General features: G+C 43.7%; 2 protein-coding genes across 4 annotated transcripts in view; one reads left to right on the top strand and one right to left on the bottom strand.

Moving 5' to 3' along the window:
- Positions 1-1,726: 1,726 nt before the first annotated feature.
- On the top strand, positions 1,727-5,884 carry CUNH9orf131 (chromosome unknown C9orf131 homolog). The gene is made up of 2 exons (XM_015492396.2): positions 1,727-1,957; positions 2,465-5,884. The coding sequence occupies exons 1-2, from the start codon at positions 1,727-1,729 to the stop codon at positions 5,882-5,884; spliced, it is 3,651 nt and encodes a 1,216-aa protein (XP_015347882.1).
- A 6,257-nt stretch (positions 5,885-12,141) lies between these two features.
- Positions 12,142-27,945, bottom strand: part of LOC107147824 (valosin containing protein) — a 25,137-nt gene continuing 9,333 nt past the window's right edge. The window contains exons 1-17 of one of the 3 annotated variants that reach the window (XM_015492395.2): positions 27,891-27,908; positions 23,741-23,852; positions 23,386-23,558; positions 22,175-22,317; positions 21,614-21,744; positions 20,880-21,011; positions 18,303-18,405; positions 17,593-17,726; positions 17,380-17,515; positions 16,921-17,033; positions 16,379-16,543; positions 16,156-16,278; positions 15,623-15,835; positions 14,967-15,275; positions 14,293-14,448; positions 12,956-13,110; positions 12,142-12,805 (exon numbers count right to left, since the gene is read on the bottom strand). In XM_015492395.2, the coding sequence (XP_015347881.2) occupies positions 12,700-12,805; positions 12,956-13,110; positions 14,293-14,448; positions 14,967-15,275; positions 15,623-15,835; positions 16,156-16,278; positions 16,379-16,543; positions 16,921-17,033; positions 17,380-17,515; positions 17,593-17,726; positions 18,303-18,405; positions 20,880-21,011; positions 21,614-21,744; positions 22,175-22,317; positions 23,386-23,552 (2,286 nt within the window). In that variant the 5' untranslated portion in view covers positions 23,553-23,558; positions 23,741-23,852; positions 27,891-27,908 and the 3' untranslated portion in view covers positions 12,142-12,699. Of the gene's footprint in view, positions 12,806-12,955; positions 13,111-14,292; positions 14,449-14,966; positions 15,276-15,622; positions 15,836-16,155; positions 16,279-16,378; positions 16,544-16,920; positions 17,034-17,379; positions 17,516-17,592; positions 17,727-18,302; positions 18,406-20,879; positions 21,012-21,613; positions 21,745-22,174; positions 22,318-23,385; positions 23,559-23,740; positions 23,853-27,835; positions 27,854-27,890; positions 27,909-27,945 lie in introns of those variants that run through there. The other 2 variants (XM_048783446.1, XM_048783445.1) reach the window with 2 other exon arrangements.

Below are 27,945 nucleotides of genomic sequence, written 5' to 3'. Positions count from 1 at the left end.
AAACAAATGGCGAATGTTTTCTCTGATATAAGGTGACTGACTCATAGTGGTGTAGGAAGAGGGAGCATAGGAGGAATAGATAAACTCTAGATAGGGCAGAGAGGTGGGAGGAGAAGGAAGGGGCCAGGGGGTTAGCAATGATGGTGGAATGTGATAGACACCATTATCCAAAGTACATGTATGAAGACATGAGTTGGTGTGAACATACTTTATATACAAACAGAGATATGAAAAATTGTGTTCTATATGTGTAATAAGAATTGTGATGCATTCCGTTGTCATATATTTAAAAAACAAAAGCAATTAAAAAAAGAAAACAAAATTATAGTCACAATGATAAACAGCAAACAGACCTTAGCCTTGGCATTAACCATGGCAAGAATATGGTAAAAACTGGAGCAAGAGCTGGACATGGTGGTGCACACCTGTAATCCCAGGTACTTAGGAGGCTGATGCAGGAGGATTACAAGTTTGAAGCCAGCCTGAGCAATGTTGCAAAGCCCTAAGCAACTTAGCAAGATCCTGTCTTGAAATAAAACATTTAAAAAAAAAGGACTGGGAGTGTAGTTGTGCAATTCAATGGTAAAGCACCTCTGGGTTCAATTCCCAGTACCAAAAAAAAAAAAAAAAAAAAGGGCTGGATACGGTGGCACACACCTATAATCCCAGTGGCTCAGGAGGCTGAAGCAGGAAGATCACGAGTACAAAGCCAGCCTCAGCAACAATGAGGTACTTAGCAACTCAGTGAGACCCAGTCTCTAAATAAAATACATTGATTTATGATAATATGAGCTGGGCATGATGGTGCATGCCTTTAATCCAAGTGACTTGGGAGGCAGAGGCAGGAGGACCCCAAATTCGAAGCCAGACAAAGCAACTTAGAGATACCCTCTTTCAAAATAAAAAAGAGCTGGAGGTATAGCTCAATAGAATGGTAGAGTACTCCTGGGTTCAATCCCAAGTACCAAAAAAAAGATGAAATGAGGCTTGTCATCAGGAACCTTAAAAGAAATAAAAAGCTGAGGCAGGAGCATGGCAAGCTCAAGGCCAGATTCAGCAATTTAGTGACACCCTTTCTCAAAATAAAAAGTAAAAAAGATTGGGGAAGACTGGGGTTGTAGCTCAGTGGTAGAGTGCTTGCCTAGCATGAGTGAGGTACTGAGTTCAATCCTCAGCACCACATTAAGACAAATAAATAAAATAAAGGTTAACTTTTTTTAAAAAAAGTGAATTAAAAAAAAGGGAGGGGACTGGGATTTAGCATCTCTGGGTTCAATCCCCAGTAAGTAAGGAAGGAAATTTAAATACAGCATATACTAGACACCAGATATTATTCTAAGCACATGTATTTATTCATTTAATCCTCAAAAAGAAACTATAATAAGTAATAATATTATCCCCATTTTATAGATGAGAAAACTGAGGTACTAAAAAATTAAACAGTTTGAGGTTTCTCAGGTAAGATGTCACAGTTAGGATTTGAAAATGATAGTTTCATGCTAGAATCCATGTCCTTATTCATAATACCTAAGGCATATTCTGGCCTTGACAAAAGGGGATCACCCAAATTGCCCTGTATGAAGGATGAGTTACCTTCATAGAGATAATTTTTTGACCCTAAATTCTGGAAGAAGGCTGTTAGGCCTCATCCCATATGGGGGATGGGAATTCTTTGTTCTGTGATGCAATGATGACCTCAGAGTAAACTGCCATTAGGCTGAGGAAAATGCAATGGCTGCAAGAAGACCTGACTTGGGTTAAGGGAGAAATGGGTATTCTCTGGGGTCAGCTGACCCAAGCTCTGACTTGCAGACACTGTGGCAGCTGCTGCCTTCAGAGTCCAGGGAATCTGGTGATACTATGCTTGTTCATGGTTTGGCAGTTCCGGAGATGGTGGTACCTTGGGAGCTGGCAACAGCTTCAGCCCTGGTGCTCTGGGGACATCATTCAAGGCAAGGTGGGTGACTTCTGAACATGGAAGTGCAGCTCGATTAATAACTATTGACACTACATGTGAGGTTAGGTGAGGAATCACTAGTATGTGTGTGTGGCCTCAGATGGATGATGATAAAGCCTAGATTTGAGGCTGAATGTCCATTGACATGAGATTTGAAGCCTGATGAATGATCACTGACTCCAGATGTAGGGTTATCTGAGGAAATGGTGATCTCAAAATGAGGACTCAGTTAGGCTGAATGTCCATTGACATGAGATTTGAAGCCTGATGAATGGTCACTGACTCCAGATGTAGGGTTATCTGAGGAAATGGTGATCTCAAAATGAGGACTCAGTTATGACTTTTAACACTGGATGAGGAATTGGGTGAGTGACTACTAACCACATATGTGGGACCAGATGAGTTAACTGTTCACTCTTCATGTAGAGCAGAAACTGAGGACTTCATGACACAGCTTGTATCTTCAAGAAGGCTTTGTGTCTGATAATATCTTTCTCTACACCCTAGGGCCTACCCCTTCTGGACTTCTTTGGCTCATGGAGGCAAAAATCAGAGGAGGAAGAGGAAGAAGAGGGGGAAGAAATGGAAGAAGAAGGAAAAAAGGAAGAAAAGTCATCATCTATGAATTCGTTGAAATCACATTCTCCTACCAAAGATGATCCCATTGGAGAGCAAGGCAGCCAAGCCCCACCCAAGCCACCCTATTGTTCCAAGAGCCTCCCCAAGGCCACAGGGACACCAGAACAAATACTTACATCACTCAAAAACCCCTTCAGATCCTTCCCTACCTTCCAGATCCTGACCAACCTGCAGGTGAAGAACAAGACAACATTGGGGGGCTGCCTGCAGCAGAGAAAAAGCCAGCTATTCTGGGGTCTCCCTGCTCTGCACAGTGAGTCCTTGGACACCATCTTCCTGAGCCCAGATGGCCCCTCCTCCCTGAAGATATCTGTTTGTCCTTCTATTTTCTTCAACAAGCTTGCCTTCCTGTCTAGGTATAACTTGCTGCTTCCCCATTATTTTTCCCCAACCCAGCTTCTTACTCATGAAGCTCATACAACAGAATATTTGGAAAGAATGACCTCTAATCCTCAGTTAGTTCCATCTCCATCCTCCTCTCCTGTCCCATCATCATCCCTCCACCTTAAGCCCTTGCCTATGAATCACAAGCAAGTCTTATCTGGTGCTAAGGCCCACACACAGTGGCTTGCACAGCATAAAGAGGTTCCTTGGGTCTCTGGGGATCAAGTGCTGCACCCACAGTCTGAACTCCAAAGAATCAGAACCTCCAAGTTCTCATCCTCATCCGAGGCCTGGTGGGGGGTGCCAAGGGACTTCAACCTCCATCAACCCAACCCAGAGTCACTCTCTACCTCTCTGCTCTACGCCTCTAGACCTTTGGAAGTCCTAACTAGGTTTGAGGCCCCATGTAGGACCATGGGACAAACTGAGAACCTGAAAGCCTCTGAGCCAGCAATGTCAGCTCCTAGCCCAACCCTAGCCTCCCTGACAGAACTCCAGTCAGCTAGCCCCATAGTAGGCCTGACTAGATCTAAGTCCCTCTGGGAAACCACAGAGCTAAAAGAGAACTATCAGATCTCTGAGCCCCCAAACCTGGCTTTTTACCAAACTACAACACCCATGATGGAAGCTCAAGGAACTAGCCCTCCAGGAGTTGCACCTCAATATGAAGCTCAGTGGGGAACCACAGGCCATAAAGACAGCCCCCAAGTTTCTGAACCCCCAAGACCAGCCTCCTGTCAACCCCCAGTTTCTCTGTCAGGACCCCCAAAAGTAAGCCCTAAACGAGGACTATCTAGGCCTAAGGACTTCTGGGGAACCATGGGATACAGAGAGAATCCTCAAGTCACTAAATCTCCAATGCCAGCCCCTTGCCCTCCCCTAGACTCCCTGTCACAACTCGATAAAAACAGTGTCCTAGAAGACCTATCTGGATATGAGCCACAGTTGAGATGCACAGAAAACTCAGGAAATCCCTGGGCCTTTGAACCTCCATGTGTGGACCTGCGGCCAAGACTCTCTGAAAGCAGTTCTGCATATGTCCCCTCAGGACATAAGACTCCATTGAGGGGCACGCAGAATAGAGAACATTTTGGGGTTTCTGCAGACCCAGTTTCATCTCCCAGGCTTCCCTCAGCCTCTCTGATGGAATCTTTAGTAATGAGCTTCCAGGAAGTCCTGTTGGAGTCCAAAGCTTTTCAGGAGACCAAGGGGCAAAGGGAGAATCTCTGGGTGTCTGATACCCTAGACCCTACCCATACAACATCTCCAACCCCCCTTATAGAACTATACAAAATCAATACTGTGAATGGCCTCCCTAGATCAGAAGCTACATGGAAGGACATGGAGCATTCCAGAAATTCCTGGGATTCTGAGCCCCCATCTCTTGCCTCTGGCCCACTCTCAACTCTTGTACTAAAGCCCCTCAGAGATAGCTCCGTGGAAATCCTATTTGGTTCTGAAGTTAGATGTGGGGACACACAAAGAAAAAATAACTTCTGGGCCTCTGAGCTTCCAGCTCGCAGCATACCCCAAGATCTGCATGGAGCCAGTCCCCTAGGAGTTCTGTCTGACTCTGAACCTATTAGGGAGAACATGGAGCAGAAAGAAAATTGTTATGTTTCTGTAGTTTGGGGCCCCAACCTACCCACAAACTCTCTTTCCAAGTCCCCCAAAAATGAGCCTTTTGGAGACCAATGCAAATATAAACTTGTGAGGGAAGAAGTGAAAGAGAGAGAGAACTGTGGGGTCACTCAGCTCCCAGCCCTCAGCTCTCTCTCTGCTCCTCTACAAGAACCACATACTGACCTTGAATTTATGTGCAGAAATGTGCAACCGAGGGAGGCTCCCCAGGGTCCCAGCCCACCAGTAGTGGATCCCCTGCATCCAATATCCTGGCCTCCCAACCTAGCTGAAGCTCAAAAGATTGAGCCCACCCAGCCTAGCCTACAGAAGGGAGAGATGTTCTCAGGAGCTAAGGCAGAGGCCCCATCCTCCCAAGATAAGGCTATCCCAGAAATGCTCACCAACCCTGGGATCCATGCCTGGCAATGGAGTAGAGAGTTAAAACTCAGGCTGAAGAAACTGCAGCAGAGCCCATCTTTCAGCTCCCCTGTCCTGAGTTCCATAACTCTAGACTCCTGGGGACTCTCTTCCTGCCCACCACAGCAAACTAATTCCCCAAATCTACACCCCCACTCTTTAAGTTGTAATCCCCCTAAAGTTCAGAGCACACTGTCTCAGTCTGTCCAGTCCTTCCACTGTCACCACACCCACTCCTCTTTCCTGCCTCAGCCACGAACTTCTGGCAGAGTAGAAAAGTCTCAGAAAAAGGAGAAAATAAAAGATAAGATAGTAGCCCAAGTCTCACCCCAGGGGCCACATAGTCAAATGCAGGCTGGTGAGAACTGTCTAGGTGTGGGAAAGCTATCAAACCCTGGGGTTCTAGCCTCAGGCAAAAGACAAGCCAAAGCTACAGCCCTATCTTCAGCCAAAAAGAAAGAGAGTCTCAGAAAATTCAAACCAGGAGAATGTGAAAGAGGGAATGCAAGACTGGGTTCATCCACACTCACAGGGAAGAGCCACCCTGCCCAGGCCTGCAGACTAGCAGAGACCCTTGTAAGCAGATTTCCCCGAAGGTCTCAGAGCAGGGGCCAGAGCTCTCAATGCACTGCTCTCCCTCACCAGCTTCTGCCCAAGGCTATAGGTCCCCAGAATCAGCGAAGTTCAGGGAGAGTAGCTGGTGACATTCAGAACCCTTGTCACTGTGAACACTGTCCTTGGGTGCACATGGAGAAGAATCTTCCATCCCCCACACCCCAGGTTCCCCGAACCAGGGGTCTTCTAAGAGTCTTAGACAAATTTCTGGGTATCCATGGAACCCTGCCCACTAAATCCTGTCAATAGAGAAAAAACTGGTAGTACTGCCACCCAGTACCTCATAACCTATAGCCAACCTATAGTTGGAGGATGAGGAGAAAATCTAATAAACTAGCTGACCTAGACAAATCCTACTCATGTCTTCTTTGGAGTCAAGGTTACTGGAATATCAATTCCTTACTAGCTTCTGCTGCTGCCATATTCCCTCAGGATCAGTTCCCAGAGGTAAAGAACTCAGCATTCTGCAGACTCTTTTCCAGATTTCACAGATGACCACATCTGTTATACACACATCTCTACCGAGTGAGGATATAGGGCCAGGAAAATACAGCACAATGCTGCCCTTTAAGAAAAATACTTCACAACAAGTGAACATAAAATATATCCATTTACATGAGCACTAGCCTGAGTCTAGGAAGTTGTTCTTGGTCCTGGGTATGGTTCCCTTCTTCATCCACTTGACCCACAATTTATCCAATGATAAATTTATCATTTCTTCTCAGCCCTGCTCCTTTCTCCCTGTGTCAGCTCATCCATCCCCAAGGCCACCAAAAAATAAAAAAAAAAAAAGCTTTTTCACATTTAATAACCATCAGGATTTTTCTTCTATAGTTACTAACTTGTTCACAGCCCTCTCCTATTTTCCTATTGCAGTTGTTTGAATACTACATTGTCTCTATTCTGTTGCTCTAATAATCACCAAAAAATAAGAAATTTTGTCAGAATTCTGTCTGATGTGTCTCACAGGGCTAAAATCAAGGAGTTAGCTAGGCATGGTGGTGCATGCCTGTAATCCCAGTGGCTCAGGAAGCTGAGGCAGGAGGATCACAAGTTAAAAGCCAGCCTCAGCAACTTAATGACTCCAAGCAATTTAGTGAGACTAAAAAAAATTTTTAAAAGAGGGGGTGGGGAGGCTAGGGATGTGGCTTATTGGTTAATCACCCTTGGGTTCAATCCCTGGTTCAAAAAAGGGGCAGGGCCCATGGGGGTGGGGGATGGGTGGTCAGCAGGGCTGCATTTCTTTCTGTAGGATGTAGCTAGGATTCATTCCTTCACTTTCCCAGGCTCTAGAGGCCTGACTACTGGCCCCCCCACCCTTCCTCTATCTTCAAAGGTAATAGAGGAAAGTCGTTGCATTATTTTGGCCTCTTTTGTCTCCCACTTCCATTTTAAAGACCCCTGTGATTAGAGAGTCCAGGATACTCTTCCTACCTTTATATGTAAGGTAATATATTCACAGATTCTAGGGATTGGGATGTGGACATCTTGGGAAGCCATTATCTTACCTACCAGAGTTATTAACTCAACCTGTTCATGTATGATACGAATATTTTTCCCTATCTGTAGCTTCCCATCACCTAATTTTGCTTATACTGACTTTTTCTATACCAAAGTTTAAAAGTCTTATGGAGCCAGGCATGGTGGCTCATCCCAGCAGCTTGGGAGGCTGAGGCAGTAGTATCACAAATTCAAAGGCAGCCTCAGCAACCTAGCGAGGCTCTAAGCAACTTATAGTCTCAAAAAATAAAAAGGGCTAGGGATGTAGCTTAATGTTGAGTGCCCCTGGGTTCAATCCCTGATACTGAGCCCCAGCCCCACTTTCAGAATAGTTTTGTAATATTTATGTTAGATTGTTAATCATAATTTTTAGTGTGGTATAAAGTGAAAACCTAACTTTCCCCATAATGATGTCCAATTTTACCAATAACAATTTTTAATTTTTATTTTTGGTAACAGGGACTGAACCCAGAGACACTCAACCACTGAGCCACATCCAAACTCTTTTATTTTTTAATTCTAAAACAGGGTCTCACAAAGTTGCTGAGGATGGGTTTGAACTTGTGATCCTCCTGCCTTAGCACCCTAAGCCTCTGGGATTACAGGTGTGCACCACTGTGCCCAGCCTTCAATAACATTTGTTTTAAAGCACAATGACTTGAGCCCATTCCACTAAGTGTGCCATATTATAAAATAATGATTATTTTTAAGTATCTGAGCTTCAGATACAGAGTCAATGGCTTACTAATATGAGCATATTCAACTTGTCTAATTTTTTTTTCCTCCAGTGTACACAGTTCTATTGAAAGACTATATCATCCAAATACCTGAGCCAGAAACTTGTCATTCTTAACTCCTCTGTTGCCCTTCTCCCTGATCCATCATCAAATTATATCATAAAATGCATTTCAAATCCATCTTCACCTCATTTCCACCACTCTTAGTCCAGTTATCATTTCTCACCAAATTAGTTGTCATATTACTTTTAATCCATCCTCCACATGGGCTATAGTTCAACTGACTCCATTTTTTTCAAGTAGATGCCGTAAGTTTGAGCAAAGTAACATACAGATGCAACTTCTAGATTGGGTATATTGGTCAACCTAGTTGTCACATTTGGTTACTTGGGAAAATCTCAATATAGTATAGGTATTAGACTGATTCCTAACCACCGCCCCAGAAAATTTATGAGGGAAAGGTGGTACTTACCAACTTAAAAAAGTTATCAAGTAGTATGATCTCACTTTAGCTTTAAAAATACATAGACACATATTTACACACACACATACAAAAAGATTTAAGAGTTAAGATCGTAATACCTCTGGCTATTAGAAATAGTAATTTTTTTTTTTTTTTTTTTGCCAGGCATGGAGGCACATGCCTGAAATTCCAGCAACTCGGGAGGCTGAGGCAGCAGAATCACAGATTCAAAGCCAGCCTCAGCAGTTTAGCAAGGCCCTTAAGTGGCTTCACAAAACTATATCTCAAAATAAAAAATTAAAAGAGCTGAGGACATGACTCAATGGTTAAGCATCCCCAGGATCAATCCCTAGTACCCCAAAAAACAAAAAAATTATCATCTGGGTACAATGGCACACACCTGTAATCCCAGCTACTCAGGAGACTGAGGCAGGAAAATTGCAAGTTCAAGGCCAGCCTTAGCAATACAGCAAGACCCTGTCTCAAAATTTAAAAACAAAAGGGCTGGGGTATAACACTGGTAGAACAACCCCTGTGTACTTCAATCAGTTCCACCCCTGCCAATACAAAGTGGAATTGTCTATACAAAACAATGAGCATGCGGCTATTGTACTGTATATCTGGAAGCAGGTTTTTTACAATAAGAGGGGAAGGGCAAATTAATATCACAATCTGATAATCACTTCCCTGCCTAAATTTATCATACCTTTAGTTCACTTCTATTCACAACATGGTTCCTGATCTCTTCAAATTCATTCCAGTATTCCCTTGCTATTCTATTCTCCTACTTAAGCATGTCCTGCTTTCTACCCTATGCTTTTTGCTCTAAGTGCTCTCCCTTTCTCTTCTCCTTACCACTAGTTTACCACCATCAAGGACCTAGCTCATACTATCTCCAGAGCCTGCTTATTATTTTGTCATGGTATGGTTTCCCTTGCTTACAACCTTATTAACGGCACACTTTTCTGAGAGTATAGCTTTATTTATTTTGTTTTAAAGATAATTTGTTTTAAGATTATTTTTAGTTGATGATAGACCTTTATTTATTTATATGCAGTGCTGAGAATCAAACCCAGTGCCTCACACATGCCAGGCAAATACATTACTGCTGAGCCCCAGCCCAAGCCCCAAGAATATGGCTTTAAAGAAACTGAAGCTATGTAAGATAAAAAGTCCAAACTCCCAAACCAGTGCTCTTTATATTCTACAATATTCACTCCAATTTGTATATTTTATTTGAAAATTTAACAGCACTCAGAAGCTACATGATGTTGCTCTGCTTCCTCATTAAAATCCCTGTTCTATTTCATATTGTCCAAACCTATCTATAGAGTCTGAGTCTTGCTGGCAAAGGGCAGAGTTGAAGAACATTCCCCTCCACTACTATGGTCTCAAAACAATGTAATTTTCAATTTCCACTTGACATGGCAACAGTTAATGTTTATGCTTCTCTAAAGAGCTTTATGAAAAGTTCAAATCCTATATTCTTAAGTTTTTTAAAGGTCTCAGAAGGGGTAGGAAAGACTTACAAACCACTTAACATTTGTCACAGTTCAGTTGAACTAATGTTTGGCAGGCCTGTGTTCTTTATGGGCACTGAGTATATAGTGGATCATCAGAGCAATTTATATCTTAGACCCAAATACATCGTAAAATGTTAGTTTTACAGTTCCACCTTTGCCTCTATAGTATATTGTTGGTTCTGTGATCTATTTGATGCCATAATCTTGGTCAAAACAATCCTCTACTCATAGCACTTATCCTATGGAAAGAAGTGCTTAGGGGCTGGGGTTGTGGCTCAAGTGATATCGAGTGCTTGCCTAGCACACGTGAGGCACTGGGTTCAATCCTCAGCACCACACTAAAATAAAGATATTGTATCCACCTAAAATTAAAAAATAAATATTTTTTTTAAAAAAGTGCTTAGCTAGTTAAGATTAAATTCCAGTTTTCTTACCAGGCTTGGTAGTACATGCCTCTAATCTCAGCTACTCAGAAGGCTGAGGCAGAAGGATCACCAAGTTCAAGGCCAGCCTAGGAAATTCATCTTTTGTCCCAAAGGGCTGGGGATATAGCTAAGTGGTAGAATGCTTGACTAACATTCATAAATGTTAAATCAATCCCCAGTACCAGTAATAATAATTTCTTTTTTTTTTTTTTTTTTTGGGGGGGGGGGTCATGCTGGGGATTGAACCCAGGATGCGCCTTGTGCATTCGAGGCAAGCATTCTACCAAATGAGCTATATCCCCAGCCCTCCAGTTTTTTTGAGAACACAGGGATAAGAAGTGGGGCTGGAATGGACTGCCTACACAATTTGCTTCTTGAAATTTCAAGTATGCATGCTTCTGTAGGTGCAAGTTGTCGCAACAGCCATTCACACTACTTTCTACAGTTTTAGAAGCATTTTCAATCCTTGTACCAGCTTGAGACCCCAAAATAAGCACTTCAATCTACAACTACACTGCTTCAAACACGAGTGCTAGAATTAGCAGCAGGTCTCCTGAGTACAAGTCTTCTCTTGGTTTTTCCTAAAGAATCTACAGAGGGGGCTGAGGTTATAGAACTCAGTAGTAGAGTTCAATCCCCAGCACCACCACCACCACACACACACACACACAAAAAAAAAAAAAAAAAAAAAAGGAAAAGGAAAAGCAGAGGGTGCACAGAGAATATTCATTGATGTTGTTCAGTGATAGAGTACTGGTCTAATCCCAGTACCACAAACAAAAAAAACCTTTCCCAAAATAGCCTTGTCTTTGGCCCTCATTGAGGTCAGGCAGCCAACTCTCAGAGATGACAGTGTCAAAATTCAGAGCAGAAAAAAAGACTGTTGGCTAACCATGAGAAATACACCTAAATGAGAGGACCAGTAAGCTAAGGAGGACTAGTAACATTTAGTGAAGAAATCAAAGAAAATAAGGAATAGTCAATTCAAATTCCACCAGTGCAAAAATATCTATCTACTCACAGCAAAAGTTCCAGAGATGTCCCAATTTAAAAATGATTTGTACGTAAAACCAGATAGAGGCTGGGTGCACACCTGTTAATCCCAGCAACTCCAAAGGCTTAGACAGGAGGATTCAAAGATTGCTTCAGCAACTGAGTGAGGCCCTAAGCAACTTAGTGAGACCTTGTCTCAAAATAAATAATATATACATAAATTTAAAAATTTATATATAAATAAAAGGCTGGGGGTATAGCTCAGTAGTAAAGAGCTTGAGTTCAATCCCCAGTGCCACCAAAAAAAAAAAAAAAGTGGGGGAAAAGCAGAGGGGGCACAGAGAATATTCAAAAGCAGACATAAGATTACTATACTTTTACAACCTTAAGATTTTTAGAGAGTACTTTCAAATCTAGTTCTTGGTCAAGATAAGGTGGCTCTGGGCTGGGGTTGTAGCACAGTGGTGGATTGCTTGCCTAGCATGTGTGAAGCACTAGATTCGATTTTCAGTGCCACATAAAAAATATTGTGTCCATCTACAACTAAAACTATTAAAAAAAAAAAAATAAGATAAGAGGGCTTCTACAGGCCTAGCCTTACCATCCACACCAAATATTTAGGTAGAAAGATGCCACATTCTCCACAGATGCAGCTCCATCAGGCTGCTCCTCTTCCACAGCAAATCTATCCAGTGATAACTGCAGATACACAGTGAGCCAGCAGGAGATATCATACCAATGTTCATCAGTCAGAAAAGGGTGTGATCTTACCTCCAAGACTTCATTGGGATTGTGCCTTGTCAATGAGGGGTAGCCCAAGGCCCTTCCCAGAAAAAGAAGCAGGCACAAGGGCCAGGACTCAAGCTCCATTTTGACCCAACGTTTATTGTCCTTTTAGAACATGTCAATTTTTGGTTTAAAAACTGCTTGTGATTAGTTTTCCAACAATAACTCAAAAGCATGTAAAATAAAATCAACCTACTCTCTATATAAACACCCAGCAACTGTGGCCCCTCACCCACCTACCCAGGTTGGCTCCGGGAAGGGAGGGCTCCGGCAGCATTGAGTGACGTGCAGATGCTTTACTGTAGGAGTCAGTGGTAATGCCTTGGTTCACACCCCACACAGGTCCCCTGCACTGCCCCAAACTACAAGAGAAATGGCGCAGGCCCAAAGGCCCAATTCTCTGTTGGTTAATTCACTCTCCACCTCCCAAAAGAAAATCACTTTTATTTTATCACTTTTGTTTTGTATTTTTTGCAACAAAAAACCCCCTGTCCAGAGTCTGACTGGTAGCTCAACTGTTCAGACTGAGAAATGGAGCAGGCCCTGGGCGCACCCCTGGTCCCTCCTGGGCAAGCGCCCCCACCCCCAGGGAACAAGGTCCAACCAGGCCAGCTCGCCACACGCTGGCCACCATCACTTAGCCGTACAGGTCATCATCATTATCTTCTGTGTACACACTGCCACCTGTGCCACCTCCACTGCCCTGACTAGGGCCAGCTCCACCCTGGTTCCCTGAAGGGAATCTGTATATTAAGAGAAAAGACAAAAAAAAAAAGAGGGTAAGGATAGGACCTGTGTAGGCTTTTCACTCTACATTCTTTAGGACTCTCGTCATCTTCTTTACACAGGTCCCCAAAGCAACTTAAGAACTGCCCACTGCCCCCAACCATTACCTGAAACTGCCAAAACCTCGACTCTGCTGAAGGGTTTGAGCAAACATTTCATACTTCCGAATGTCATTATCACTGACAGAACGACGGGCAAAGCGCATGGCTTCCTCAAAGTGATCTCTGCGGATCTCTGGCACTGGATCATCTTCTTCTACTTCCTATAAAAAAAATTGGTAAATACAGACCGCCCTGGCTAGTTAAGACCCAGATTTGACTCTGTCCCTGGTCTCCCCACCCTTCTATTACTGCAGTAGCTTATTTGTCTCCTGGTCCTCAATCTAATCTGCCTAAGATACCAGACCAAACTTTCTAAAATTGAGTCACTGCTCTGCTCTAGGGAAGCCATTAGTCACATTAGTTTTAAAACTCGTCAATGGATTCTGGAAAAGGGAAAAGTGCAAGGATAGAAATCACATCAGTGTTTGTCAGGGTCTAATAAAGGGAGAAGATGCTGACTGCTGACTAAATGGGCTGAGGAAACTTAAACAGTGATAGTAGTTATAGAACTTAAATACACATCTGTCAAAAAGCATAGAAATTGTATCTAAAAAGGATGCAGTGCATATTACTGCATAAATATTATACCTCAATAAATCTAAAGTTCAAAAAGAAAATATCAATTGCTCTCAGGGTTTACCACATAGAATTACTCCCTATGTAATGGCCTTGCTTCCAGTAACACATGTGATTAATTAAATAAACCTGGGTTTTCCCAATTCCTGCAACCCTACTACTAGATCGAGTTAATTGGGTTGTTTATCCCTTTATCCAAACTCTCTCAAACCCTCTCTCTTCCACTGAGAGGCCACCCCCATTGCTCTGGCTTACAAGTCTGCTTCCAAGCATTAATACATCATTACTTTATAAAATCTTATTGAAGGAGAGATGTCACAGATCTCTTCCCAAAAGGTAAAAAAAAAAAGCCACTTACTCATTTCTTTATTAAGTCACAAACATGGAACCATGATAAAGTGAGAAACAAGTCATCTTTATAGAGCTTACACACAAAAATATTTTGGTAGGTCCATGTCCTCTTCCCCCACTACCAGTGATAGAGCTATAGTTAAGTCTGAAACCTTAACTATAGCCACCATCACTTAGCCGTACAGGTCATCATCATTATCTGTTTGTTGTTGCACAGTTATACTTTGATTTTCTTCAAGGAGGAAGGAAATACTGTGGAATGCTTTACCTCAGCATTCTCTCTTTAATGCCCTGACTCAATATTTTTTTCAGGCAGGATAACTTTTCAAATATCTCGTATTCTCAACTCCAGGGCCCAGGGCACGGCAGAGACTGTTCCCTGGCTTCCAACACTGGCACCACTGATGCAGACTCACCATGGCAGATGGGTTTGTCTGCCTCTCCCGTTCTCGCCTAATCTCACTCTCAATGGATTCACGAATGGCCAGCTTACAAGCACGTTGGCAAATCTCTGTCAGGTCTGCTCCAGAGAAGCCATTAGTCATCTTTGCCAGGAACTCCAAATCCACATCCTGAAAGCAGCAGCACAGCTACTTTAGAATTTAGCCTTTCATCTCCTGGGATATACTGATCTTCAGGCTCCCTAAGCACTTCCAACTTCAGTGTGCCCCATCTTCTGCCTCACCCATTTTTTAAAAATTATTTGGTACTGGGGATTGAACCCATAGACACTTTACCACTGAGCTACATCACCAGTCCTTTACTTAAAACAAAAACAACAAAAAAAAGGGGCGTGCCAGGGATTGAACCCAGGAATACTTAGGAATACTTAATCACTGAGCCACATCCCCAGCCCTTTTTAATTTTTTTCTTTTGAGAAAGGGTATCACTAAGTTGCCGGAGCTGGCCTCAAATTTGCAATTCCTCCTCCCTCAGCCTCCAGAGTTCCTGGGATTAAAGGAGTAAGACACTACTATATCCAGCTCCTATTAGACCAGTCCTAACCCCAGAAATCCCCAATGGAACCCTGTCCAGAAACCAAAAAGCATTCCACACCAGCCTCACAAGGCCCTATGGCCCACAACCTTGCCTTGGCAACCGGGGACTTGCGCAGATTGGCCTTGAGGATGGCAACACGGGACTTCTCATCAGGCAGTGGGATGTAAATAAGCTGATCAAGGCGGCCAGGTCTTAGGATGGCAGGATCAATAATGTCAGGCCGATTGGTAGCGCCAATGATGAAAACATTCTTTTTTGTGGACATGCCATCCATTTCTGTCAGGATCTGGTTAATTACTCGGTCAGCAGCCCCACCACCATCTCCAATGTTACCACCACGAGCTTTGGCAATTGAATCCAGCTCATCAAAAAACAGCACACAAGGAGCAGCTTGGCGTGCCTGTGGAAGGAACAAAAACTTAGCATTAACACAACTGAGTCTCTCAGACCTAAGAAGGAAAAAAGTAATTTCCAATGTCCCAGACGAGGTGACAATATTAAGATGATTTTTTAAAAATATTTATTTTTTAGTTATAGTTGGACACAGCACCTTTCTATCCATCTATCTATTTATTTATATGTGGTGCTGAGAATCGAACCCAGGGCCTCACACGCACTAGGCGTATGCTCTACCGCTGAGCCACAACCCCAGCCCAATAAGACTATTTTGACTCTCCTAAAGAATCAGTTTCTATCCTACCTTGCCCCCAAGCAAGTGAACAGATAGCCCAGCCTCTTATACCTTACCTTGTCAAAGATTTCCCTGACATTGGCCTCAGATTCTCCAAACCACATAGTGAGCAGTTCAGGACCCTTGATGGAGATGAAGTTGGCCTGGCATTCATTAGCAATAGCTTTAGCCAGCAAGGTTTTCCCACAGCCTGGAGGTCCATAGAATAGAACTCCCTTGGATGGTGTCATACCAAACTTAAGAAATTTGTCTGGGTGTTCTACAGGATACTAGAAGGCAAAGGAAAGAAGATTCAAGGCTACCTCCATTTTTTCCCCCCCAGGGCCAAGGACCGAATTCAGGGCATTGTGCATGCCAGCAAGCAATCCCCAATCCCATACCTTCATATTTTGAAAGAAACATAACCAAACAGAATCAATCCCTCCACCACTTTATGGTGCATTCTATGGGCTAAAAACCTGGCTACCTAGGAGCAGGTTTCTGAGTAGTGGTGTCACAATTCTAGCAGAGAATGTGCTGACACCCTGAGACCACTCAGGTCAATTACAACATACTGTGTCAGGGACTCTCCTAGACCAAGTTACCCTACCTGGACTAGCTCCTGAAGCTCACGTTTGACATCCTCCAGGCCCCCAATGTCTTCCCAGGTTACCTGTGGCACTTCTACCACAGTTTCCCGCAGTGCTGATGGATTGCTCTGACTCAAGGCCCACTAAAAAGGAAAAAATAAATAAAAACGGGGATGAGACTTCCCACGGGAGGGAAAGTGTATGTGTGTGTGTGTGTATCTCAGGTGGGGGTATAGTCCTTACCCGGAAATCATCCATAGTCACTGCCAGGGAGTTCATGACTTCAGCATCAATGGTCTCATCCTCTAAGTCAATTAGATCCATCTTCTTGCGGATGGCCTGCAGGGCAGCCTCTGAGCACAGAGCTGCTAAGTCAGCACCCACATGTCCATGAGTCTCATTGGCTACCTGCAGAAAGATATCTACTGATATTCTGTCTCTAAGACCCAGCTGCCTTAGGAAACTTGAGGGATAAAAGAATCATGATCTCTTCCACTTGCTTGAACACATATACTAGCAGACCCTCCACCAGTTGAGGTTTCAGTACTCGAGCCTGAATTTGGGCAGTGGAAATAAAGTTACCCCAACAATTCTGCTTTACTCTACTGCATTATCACTAAAACACATCACTTTTTTCCTGGATTCAGTTTCAGATCATTTTCTTTCCCCTCCCTAGGAATCAAAACCAATCTCCTCCCATCTTAAGCTCATCTCTAATCAGTTCCTTGCAACTTCTTAGAAACAAAGATATCCTAATTCCTGGTCAGCCCTCATCAAGACTCCACCTGTTCCAGGTCCACGTCATCTGCCAGCTTCATGTTCTTGGTATGGATCTGAAGAATTTCCAAACGTCCTGTAGCATCAGGGATTCCAATATCTACTTCCCTGTCAAAGCGACCTGTGGGACAGTGCAGGGATCATTTCTGGGTCCAGAGGGAAGAAGGAACAGGCCTAAGGCAATCATCCACCTCATCCTCAGGCTTTCCTAGCATTAGCACTAAAGGTTTCATGACCTGGGAAACCTGGTTTGTCAGTCTCAGACAAACAGGATGGTTGGTCATTTTAGATAAAAATAGGGAAAGGAAAAGAATCCCTGGGGCTCTATCATTGCAAAGAGCTTTAAGAAATCCTCAGGATTTGTTAACTTAGATAAGGACAGAGGTGGGATCATGGAGATTACACCCAGTAGAACTATCATCTCCCTATGAGCAAGGGTAGGGTTGAAAGAAATCTGGGGTCCTTACCAAATCGCCGTAGGGCTGGATCAATGCTATTGGGTCTGTTGGTTGCTGCCATAACTATTACATGTGCTCTCTGCTTTAGCCCATCCATAAGGGTCAATAACTGTGATACGATACGCCGCTCCACCTCCCCATGAGTCTGTCAAGACAAGATTATCGGGTAAGAAGCGAAATCAGACCTTCCAACCACCCACCATCCTTCAGGTAAGCTCCTACTTTCTCTCGTTTGGGAGCAATGGCATCTAGCTCATCGATGAATATGATAGCAGGAGCATTCTTTTCAGCTTCCTCAAAGGCTTTACGAAGGTTGCTCTCAGACTCACCAGCCAACTTGCTCATAATCTCAGGACCTGAAAGGATTCAGAAAGAACATTTTAACAAAACTATACTAAATGAGAAATCAGTTCTCATTTTCCCAGCCTATAGAAACATCACGGGTAAGAAAGTGGTAACCTCTACAGCCAATATCCCAAGACAATCAGGGGCAGGCTGGAGAGAAGCCAAAGGACTCAGCACACTTTCCTCACAGAAGAGCCAAAAGTGTGAAGATAGCAGATGCTCTGGGACCACTGGTCAAAAGGAGGCAGTATACCAGTTGGACCTCTACCAGGTAAATACCATTCTCAGAGAGCCAAGTGATCTCAGCCCATCTTCCCCAAACCCTCTCAAATAATTGTGTGCCTTTTGATTTCTCATTTCAGTTTTTGCTCCTCCTAAATGTCTTTAGTCTGTTCACAATCTTTCTCAAGGGGGAAAAGGATAAGGAGCAACAGTATCTTTCATTTGTAGCTTATCTATCCAGTAATACACCCTACCAGAAGATGCCAAAGTATGTGCAACTGCATGGATGCAAATGGACACTCGTCCATGAGCTCTTCAGCTCAAAGTTGGGTCTAGCCAAAGTCAAGATGAACCAAGACTTTTACCATTGATCAGGAAGAAAAAAGCTCCAGTCTCATTTGCCACAGCTCGGGCAATCAAGGTCTTCCCAGTCCCAGGAGGTCCATAGAGGAGAATTCCCCGAGGAGGCTAAGAACCAATACAGAGTGTGATTAGGTTCAGACTTTCATCTTCTCCCAACGCTACCCATCTTAAAATGGCTCAACTAGGGCTCTAGAGAGGGTGAGAATCAGGGTTTAACCCTAACACCAATAAGAATAAGCCATGGAGGAGGCTGGGTGTGGTGGTGCATGCCTGTAATCACAGTGGCTTGGGAGGCTGAGGTATGAGGATTGCCAAGTTCAAATCCAGCCTCAGCTACTTAGTGAGTCCCTAAGCAACAAACCAAGACCCTGTCTCAAAAGAAAAAACAAGGGCTGGAGATGTGGCTCAAGTGGTAGCGCGCTCGCCTGGCATGCGTGCGGCCCCCGGGTTCGATCCTCAGCACCACATACAAACAAAGATGTTGTATCCGCCGAAAACTAAAACAAAAATAAATATTAAAAATTCTCTCTCTCTTTAAAAATAAATAAATAACAAAAAAGGGGCTGGGGATACAGGGAAGCTGGCAGAGTGCTTGCCTTGCATGCACAAGGCTATGGTTCAATTTCCAGCACCACAAAAAAAAGGGCTGGGGATGTAGCTCAGTGGTTAAGTGTCGTTCTCCCCCCCCCCGCCCCCCGAGTTCAATCTCTGGTACCTCCCAAAAATAAACCTTTCATGGATATGGATGCAGCTCAGTGGTAGAATGCTTGCTTAGCACATGTAAGACCCTGGGTTCAATCTCTAGTATTGCCAAAAAAAGAAAAGAAAGTAAATGACAGTAAATGCTGCTTAGGCAATTTACTTCAGGCCATACTCAGCTCAGTCCTGCCAACACCAGAGAAAATATTGCTAAAAAGATGGCAACATTTATGAATGCAATTTCCACAGGAGACTAATAGCACAGAAACCACCCTAAGAGACTCTATTATAAGGGAGTTTAAAGATCCTGGGACTAGAATAAATTCGATCTTAAAGACAAAATGCCAAGGACCAGCTAAACCATTTAAAAAAAACATGGTCTATATTCTTCATTGTCAAAATTTCATTCACTCTATAATCACAGTTTTCCAGAATTTATTATGATATCGGAATGCTTTTCCTTAGGGTTAACAACAGATATTCCTCTTTGAAACTATCTTTTCTGTGGCCCCACATACAGGCAGGATATTGAAACTGCTCACATAGAAGATGAAATTACTTGTATAATGCTTACAAGGCAAAGTATTAATTTCATCTTCAGTGTGTCCCACGATACAGAAAAGGTCAGAAAGCTACACTCTTAGATGAGTAGTACTGGACCACTAGCACTCTGCAAATTTCCTTAAAGTCTGCTTCTATTAAATGACAAAGTTCTTGAAAGAAGGGCAAATTATGGCGAGAATTGTTTTTGCAGGCTCCACGAGGTTAAGAACTGCTTTTATGTTTTTAAAGGTACATATACATGCTCAGTATAAAAGATTTGTGAGCCACACGCGATGGCACACGCCTGTAATCCCAGTGACTCAGGGGGCTGAGGCAGGAGATTGAGAGTTCAAAGCCAGCCTCAGCAACAGCGAGATGCTGAGCTGAGAACCCAGTAAGCCCCTATCTGTAAATAAAATACAAAAAAGGGCTGGGGATATGCCTCAGTGGTTGAGTGTCCCTGAGTTCAATCCCCAGTACCAAAAGAAAAAAAAATACATGTGAGCCAGACCCGGTGGTACACACCTGTAATCCCAATAGCTGGGGAAGCTGAGGGCAGAATTTTTAGTTCAAAGCCAGCCCCAGCAACTTAGTTGAGACCCTGTCTCTAAATAAAATATAAAAAGGGGCTGGGGGGCTGGAGTTGTAACTCAGTGGTGGAGCGCTTGGCTAGCATGTGTGAAGCACTAGGTTCAATTCTCAGTTCTGCATATAAATAAATGAATAAAATAAAGGTGCATTAACATCTAAAAAAATATTTTAAAGAGGGGGGGCCTAGGGGTGTGGTTCAGTGGTCAAATGCCCTGGGTTCAATTCCCAGTTTTAAAAAAAACATAATTAGTTTGTCTTTTCTTTTTTTGGTACTGGGGATTGAACCCAGGGGCGCTCTACCACTGAGCAACATCTTAGCACTTTTATTATTTCTTTTTTTTTCCCCAACATTTTTTATACCTTTATAAAACCCAGTGACTCGCACATACTAGGCAAGCGCCCGACCACTGAGCCACAACCAGAGGCCCCTTTTATTATTTTTTTTTGAGACAGTCTCACTGAGTTACTTAGGGCCTCACTAATTTGCTGAGGCTAGTCTCAAACTTGCAATCCTCCTACCTTAGCCTCCCAAATTGCTGGGATTATAGATGTGTGCCACCACATCCAGCTAGCCTGCTATTCTTTACCATCAGTAGCTTTAATAAATTTAGAGCTTTCTACAAAACCAACTAAAATAACAATGCCCCTCTAATCCAAGCCATAAGTGAAAACAGTCCGAGGATTAGATGTTGTGTAGACATTAATTACCATCCTAGACTAGAACCCATAAAGCCCAGGAAGCTCACCTTCACGCCAATTGCCTTAAAGAGTGCAGGATGTCTCAGAGGAAGCTCCACCATCTCCTTTATCTGAGCTAGCTGCTTCCTACAGCCACCAATGTCATCATAGCCTACTTCATTCAAGGACTCTTCTTCATCCTGAACATGGGAGAGACAAAGAAAGGAGAAGGCAGGAATATTTTATCAGCTAAAATAAAGAGTTTCTCCAAATAATTCCATTAACTGGTGTGGAAAAATCTGCTGTATGAATATGACAAGATTCTTGTCTAAAGGGATCTTGCATTAAAGAACTACTTCAAAAATTCCAAGGCACAGTCCTTTCCTCTCACACAGCCCTTACTCTTTCTGGAAAGGACTCTCTAAAACCTAAAACTAGAAACTCTGGGAATGGGGCACAGGCCTGGATGTCATCCATTAGCTTCATTTCAAAAATTATTCCAGGGCTGCTGACAGTTCAGTTGCAGAGCACTTGACTAGAGTACACAAAGCCCTGGGTTTGATTCCCAGTGCAACAAGAAAAAAAGAAAAAAATATTCCAATCTGTTATAACTTTTAGGTTCAATCTAAAATTCCTGGTATTGGGTTCTCCAAAAAACACATGGGCCCAGAAATGTACATTGGGGAGGTTTCCCCACTTCCAGAAGCAGCTAAGTCCAAAAAGCACCCAGTCTCAACAGTTGCAACATGACTCCCACACTAAATACAACGAAACGGGTACTAGGGCCAGGGAGCAAACTCACCTCTCGTTTGATAGGCTCTCCTTCACAGTGGATCACTGTGTCTGGAGCAACAATGCAATAAGGGCTGGGATCTGTCTCCACTACTTTGAACTCCACAGCACGCATCCCACCACGGACAAGGAAAATGTCTCCTAAAAGAGCAAGCAGTAAAAGTGCAGTTAGAGGTCAACTACCAGACCAAATGAGAATTCCTTAAGGTCTAAAATGGCAAATCACTACATATTGCCCTATTCTGCCCCACTCCACCTCTCCTTGTCTCAGTAAAGCCCATAAAATATAACTTCCAGGGTAGAGACAGACCAAGCTTTCACTACTATAACCATCAATGGTAGAGTTATGCACTTTTTAACTATAACACAGCTAAAATGAACCACCTTCTCACTTCAGAGACACGAGAGGACAAGAGGACAGCTTACTCTTTGGGAACACAGAGGCAGAGAAGACACATAGTAAGATACATGTGTTATACACATATATATGAAAATGAGAAAAAGATATTCCAATACTCTAAAGTATTCCCACAAACATCCTTAAAACTCAGTTCCTAGAATTATCTCTCACCTTTCCGGATGGGTCGATAAGCTTCCAGGAAGTACGGCTTAAGGTATACCTCAAAGAGATTGCCAGTGATGCCTTCCACTGTGTCATCGATGGGTAGCACATGGATACGTTTGCCGTACTTCACATCAGGGCATGGCTGGATGCTGAGGATGACAAGCAGACTCCACATTACCAACCACACTGCAGCCCCAAGCACTGGGCGTCCGAAAGGGCCTGGCACAGACAGCTGATGGCAAGCGAAAAAGAAAAGGCAGGGATGGCTTTAGGTGAAGAGAGGAAGGAGAGCAGGGTTGGAGTGAAGGCAAAGGAACAGCAAAGCAGAACTAAGACAGGTCACACTCAGGGTAGGGTAGCAAAAGCTACTAAAAGAGGCTACTAGGGCAGCCCACTCCTAATCAGTGAGCCAAAATTAAGAACATTTGGAAGTCCCACCAAAAAAGACACATACAACCCTACTACTAGAGTCTTCAGTGAATGACATCCAAGGATGATTCCTTCTAGCTAATACTAGTGACTTAATAATACAAGAGAGGCCTTAGTCAGACAAGTGTCATGGTCAGGGAAATAGAAGTGAAAAAATAATCTCAGCCACATGGTCAGAAAATCTTCAGAAAGTATAAGCATCCTCAGGAAGAAGAGTCCATGAAAAATAATCAGAAGCCTTAGATGATCTTAGCCAGGTGACTGGTAGTTGGGGAAGCCTCTCATTTACATTTATATAAGAACAAGCAAAATCACTCACACTGAAGCTATCCTGGGTCTGGCTCCAACCATACCACTCTCCTAGATTAACTTACATCCTTAAAAGAACCATTAGAAGCCCACCTTTCATACGCTTCCCACCTCATTCTAGCCCCATCACAAACCATTCATTGAACACAGTAGTAAATAAGGAGGCTATTTGGCAGCTATATACCCTCATCCTAAGATATGATGGCTTATACCTCTAACAAGAAAAAACAAAGGCATCAAGAGTCACAGAAACGTCAACTTGTCTCATGGGCTATGCAGAGGTAGATTTTGAAGTCCAGGAAGACAGAACTGAAACCTAAAGAGAACTCTGAAGCATAGGTCCTCCCATGGCCAGGTGGCTTCCTGTACCAGCAGCTGCCAAGGAAATCATACTGGCTGTAACATAGGGGAATACTGCCTTTAATGCAGGATGTCTCTGACCTCCCATCCCTGAGGGGCCAAGAACCCCACACACACACCTGATGACATCCCCTAGGCGTACACGAAGGTTATTCCGAACAACTCTATTCATTCGAATCTTCTCATCAGAACATGTGTCATCAGAAAGCACAATGCACACAGCTTCCCGCCTCTTCTTTCCTTTCAGCAACACTGTGTCACCTCGGAACAACTGCAGTTCATCCATCTTGGGCTAAGGAAAGAAGGTTAAGGCCTTTGGGTCACTGGGCAAAATGGGGTAAGCAGCAGCCCTGGAGACTGGGATTCCCAGTAAACCCCACTCTATCTGCTGCCACTGTAAGAAAAATGAGAAAAGAAACCTGGGGAAATCCCTCCAGTGCAATAAAGAAAGACTGGAGTGTCTACCCAACTTACCTGGGACAAGGATACCACACTGTTGTCCTCATTGATGGCTTCATCAACAATCAACCGATTGGGACGGTTCTTCTGTTTAAGAATGGCTGTTGATAAGTCATCACCCTTTGAACTAGAAGGAGGAAACAAAGTCAGTTCCAATAGATACCCCATATCTAGAGGCCCCAACAGTCTCCAAAAAACACACACTTAGGAAACAAAGTGGATAGGTGAAGGTATTCCTATAGAGAACTCAGATGAAAGAAATTCAATCAAGAAAACAAGGAGCAGTATCCAGTTATATTACATTCCTCATTCTATTAACTCTAATAATTAAGAGAAATGAAAATAAGTCTTAAAACTGTATAAAACATCAGTTCAGAGCAGGAGCGATGCAGTCAGACCTATCTGAATCCCAACACTGCCAATGTTTAATTGCAACATTGGGCAAGTTAGTTAATCTCTCTGGACTTTGATGTCCTCATCTGTAAAATGGGGACTGCAGTAGTACCTATTTCAAGAGATTTACTTTTTTAAAAGAATTTTTTAAATAAATAATAAAGAGATTTACCATTTTAAGTGAGATAATGAGTGTAAATACTCAACACAATGCCTGTAACAAGGTTCTAATGGTCATCATGATTAGTACTCCAAAGCAAAACACAAGCTCTTTTTTATGCTAACCTTCCAAGGAATAAACTGAGCTAGACAACTTCCCTTAGGGGCCTGGGGACACCAAGTCTCACCAAGCAAGCTGGGGAACAATGAAGCAGAATTTTTAGCACTACTCTCCTCACAAGATAGACCTGTTCAATGCCAGAGCTTTCCCAAGTACCACAAGAATACCAAGCACAGGCAGGTGTAGTGGCTGCACGCCTGTAATTCCAAAGACTTGGAAGGCGGAGGCAAGAGGATCCTTGGTCAGCCCAGCCTACTTAGCAAGGCCCCCTCAAAATAAATAAATAAATAATTTTTTAAAAGCAGATAGAGATGTAGCTGAGTGACAAAATGCCCCTAGGTTCAATCATAGTACCAACACACACACACACACACACACACACACACACAGAAGAAAAAGAAAACCAAGCACACAAAAACTATCATATTCAGAAAAAACATTTAACAGTCTAGAACCTTCAGAAAGAGGTTCAAAATTGGGCAGGGGTTCTACATGCCTCAGCTACTTGAGAGATTGAGGAACAGGATCTCAAGTTGGAGATCTGCCTGGTCAAAATAAAAAGTATTTTAAAAGGTCTAGGAATGTACTCAGAGAAGAGTGCTTGCTTGGCATATGTGAGGCCCTGGTTCAATCCCCAGGAAAGAGGCAGGCAGGCAATTAGTCAGAATCAAGTCTAAAGGAACTTCACAGTAATTTCTGCAAAGGCACACAACTTCATAGAGTTCGTTCATCAAGTCAAAACCAAGAAATGCTAAAACATGGGACAAATTCAAATCCCTCTCATCCAAATTAAGGTTGCCATAGTCTAAACTCAATTTCTTTCACTTCCTAGAAGGTAGGATCATTCACCAAATAGTGAATGAAAACAATTTTTTAGCTAGCTCTCTCCATCACATACTAGATTCAATGGGCTCTCCTTTTGAAGAGTTACCTCTTCTCACTAAGGTTGGGCAAATGTGTTAACCAAAGAAAAAAATAGAACTATTTCTTCATTCAACAATTGTCTACTGTAATCCAGGTACTGTTCTAGGAGCTAGGAATATTGCTAACAAAATAGTATTGCCATTAGATATACCTTCACAATTTGGAAAATAGATAAGATGCATGGGCTCTAGAATATCAAATAAACCCATTCATTTTACAAAGTGATAAGCTCTCTGCTAATCTTCACTCTGGTTTGTTGTTTTTGTTTTGGGTTTTTTGTTGTTTGGTACCAGGGATTGAACCCAGGAACATTCGGCCACTGAGCCACATCCCCAGCCCTTTTTAATATTTTATTTAGAAACAGGGACTCACTGAAATTTTAGGGCCTAAGTTGCTGAGGCTGGTTCTGAATTCGCGATCCTCCTGCCTCAGCCTCTGGAGTCACTAGGATTACAAGCATGCATCATCACATCTGGCTGGTTCTATCTTTACTACTGCTTTTAAACTAATTTCCAATAGTAGTTTCCTCATCTGTAACTTTACTCCTCCATCCTAAAAGTGTGCCATTCTGGGCACAGTGCTGCAGAGCAGGTAGACTCTTTCAAAAATCATCAACACTCTAGTATGGGCAATGTGACTGCCCAGGGCAACCTATGTAAACTTACCAGTTCTTCTGCCTACCCCCAACCCATCAAAATACCATCCTATACTCCCCCCAAGGACTGTCCATCTTCCTGTTTGATTTTCAAGACTGGGGCTGGAAAAAAATAAAATGCCAGTTGCTTCAAGTCATCATAGTTTGTATATTAACCTCAAAACTGCATTCTAGAAAAACCTCCAATATGCCTACCATTACTGACCCTACCTCTAAAGAGTGATATGCCCTTCACTTAAGGTAAAAACTTCTAGGACAGGCACAGTGGCACACACCTGTAATCCCAGCAACTCAGAGGCTGAGGCAGGAGGATCACAAGTTCGAAATCAGCCTCAGCAACTCAGCAAGACCTTGTCTCAAAATAAAAAGGACTGGAGAGCCGGGTGTGGTGGCACACACCTGTAATTCCAGCAACAGAGAAGGCTAAGGCAGAAGGGTCACAAGTTGGAGGCCAGCCTCAGAACCTTAGCGAAGCCCTAAGCAACTTAGCAAGACCCTGTCTCAAGGAGAGAAAAAAGTGGGAGGGCAGGGGAGACAGGGATGTGCTCAGTGGTTAATCCACCTCTTGGTCCAATCCCTGGTACCAAAAACAAACAAAAGACCTCTAATTCCTTATCTGTGGAGATCAGTAAAAGAGTGAATTCAGCCTGACCATAGGCTAACAGCAATTCTGGAGGTTCTTTGGGAACATTCCCCATTGTCTTATGCATGACTCAGGTCCTTTCCAGAACCAACAGGCCACAGGAGACTTGGAGGAGATTCAGTAAGTCATTAAGATGACCTAGAGGTGAGAAACTGCTAGTGATTCCAGGTTACAAGAATTTTAGATTTTTAGTTTTGAAAAGCAGAGGCTAGCTGGATATAACCTGAGAGCCTATTTTAGGCATCAACAATCACCTTTTTAATTAAGCAACTGAGTAATACTTCATCCCAATTCAGAAACTTGAAAAAAAGGAACACACCTCAAAACACTAATCTCTTCAAAGCAGGAAGGTGATTTACATACAAGTTTTTAGTAGAACGTGTTTTTTTTTTTTTTTTTTTTTTTTGTATCTAAACCTCTAGATTCTAGGCAGAATAGGCTGAGGTGGCCAGGTTTTATCTGATGCTTTCCTGAGAGATGAAGGTAGGGCCAGAAACCCCCAAGGCCCAGAGAATTTCTCTAGGTAGCTGTTTCAGGAAAGGGGCGTGTGTCTTTTCCCTGAAGGGTTTGGGTAACTCCAACCTGCAAGTCACGAAAGCTTTAGTGTAGGGAAGGCCACAAAACAGAAAGTGAGCTTCAAACTTTAGCAAGGACCTCTCTAGAGCCTCCTCGTAGGCCTAAAGTAGGAAGATGGCCAGAGGCGAAAGGCAGGGGCTGCCCTTTCCTGAACAGGCCCTCACAACTCAGGTGGCTGAGGATGCCAACCTCGGGCCAAGTAGTCCCAGCTCCAAAAGGGCCAGTGTGAGCTTTCCTGAGCTCGCTGGGACTTCCCCCGCCCGGAACCGCAGCCTTAGTCTCAAGGCTCCAGAGGCCTTCACGTGGCCCAAAGTCCACGCCCACCGGGCCCAGTTGGGGCTGCGGGCTCGCGGGGCCTGCTCTCTTCGTGGGCCCAGGGTCGTCCACGGGTGGTATGCGGATTCGCAGACCGGTGCCTCAAGGCCCTGGGGCTCCGCGCAAGCAGCGTGAGACGTAAGACCTCACTACGCCGGGGCCGCAGTTCCGAGAGGGTCAATCAGGCCGGCCGGGGCCTGCATGACACAGCACGATCTCGCCCAGGCTCCGACCCGGGCCCAACACAAGCACAGCCTAGGTGGCGCGCTGGGACGCGGGCCCACGGGCCCTCGTTTGCCCGCTTCCTCTCCTTTCCTCTCCCACCTTCCCGGTCTCCACCTCTCAGACGCGCCCCCGGCCAGGCCCGACCGGGGCCTACCCAGCGCGGCGGATCCCGCGGTGCGCGCCCCCGCACTAGGTGGCGGGCGCGCGCA

Source organism: Marmota marmota, unplaced genomic scaffold (assembly GCF_001458135.2).
Source record: "Marmota marmota marmota unplaced genomic scaffold, marMar, whole genome shotgun sequence".
Classification (NCBI taxonomy): Eukaryota; Metazoa; Chordata; class Mammalia; order Rodentia; family Sciuridae; genus Marmota; species Marmota marmota.
This window is presented reverse-complemented; position numbering and strand designations above follow the sequence as displayed.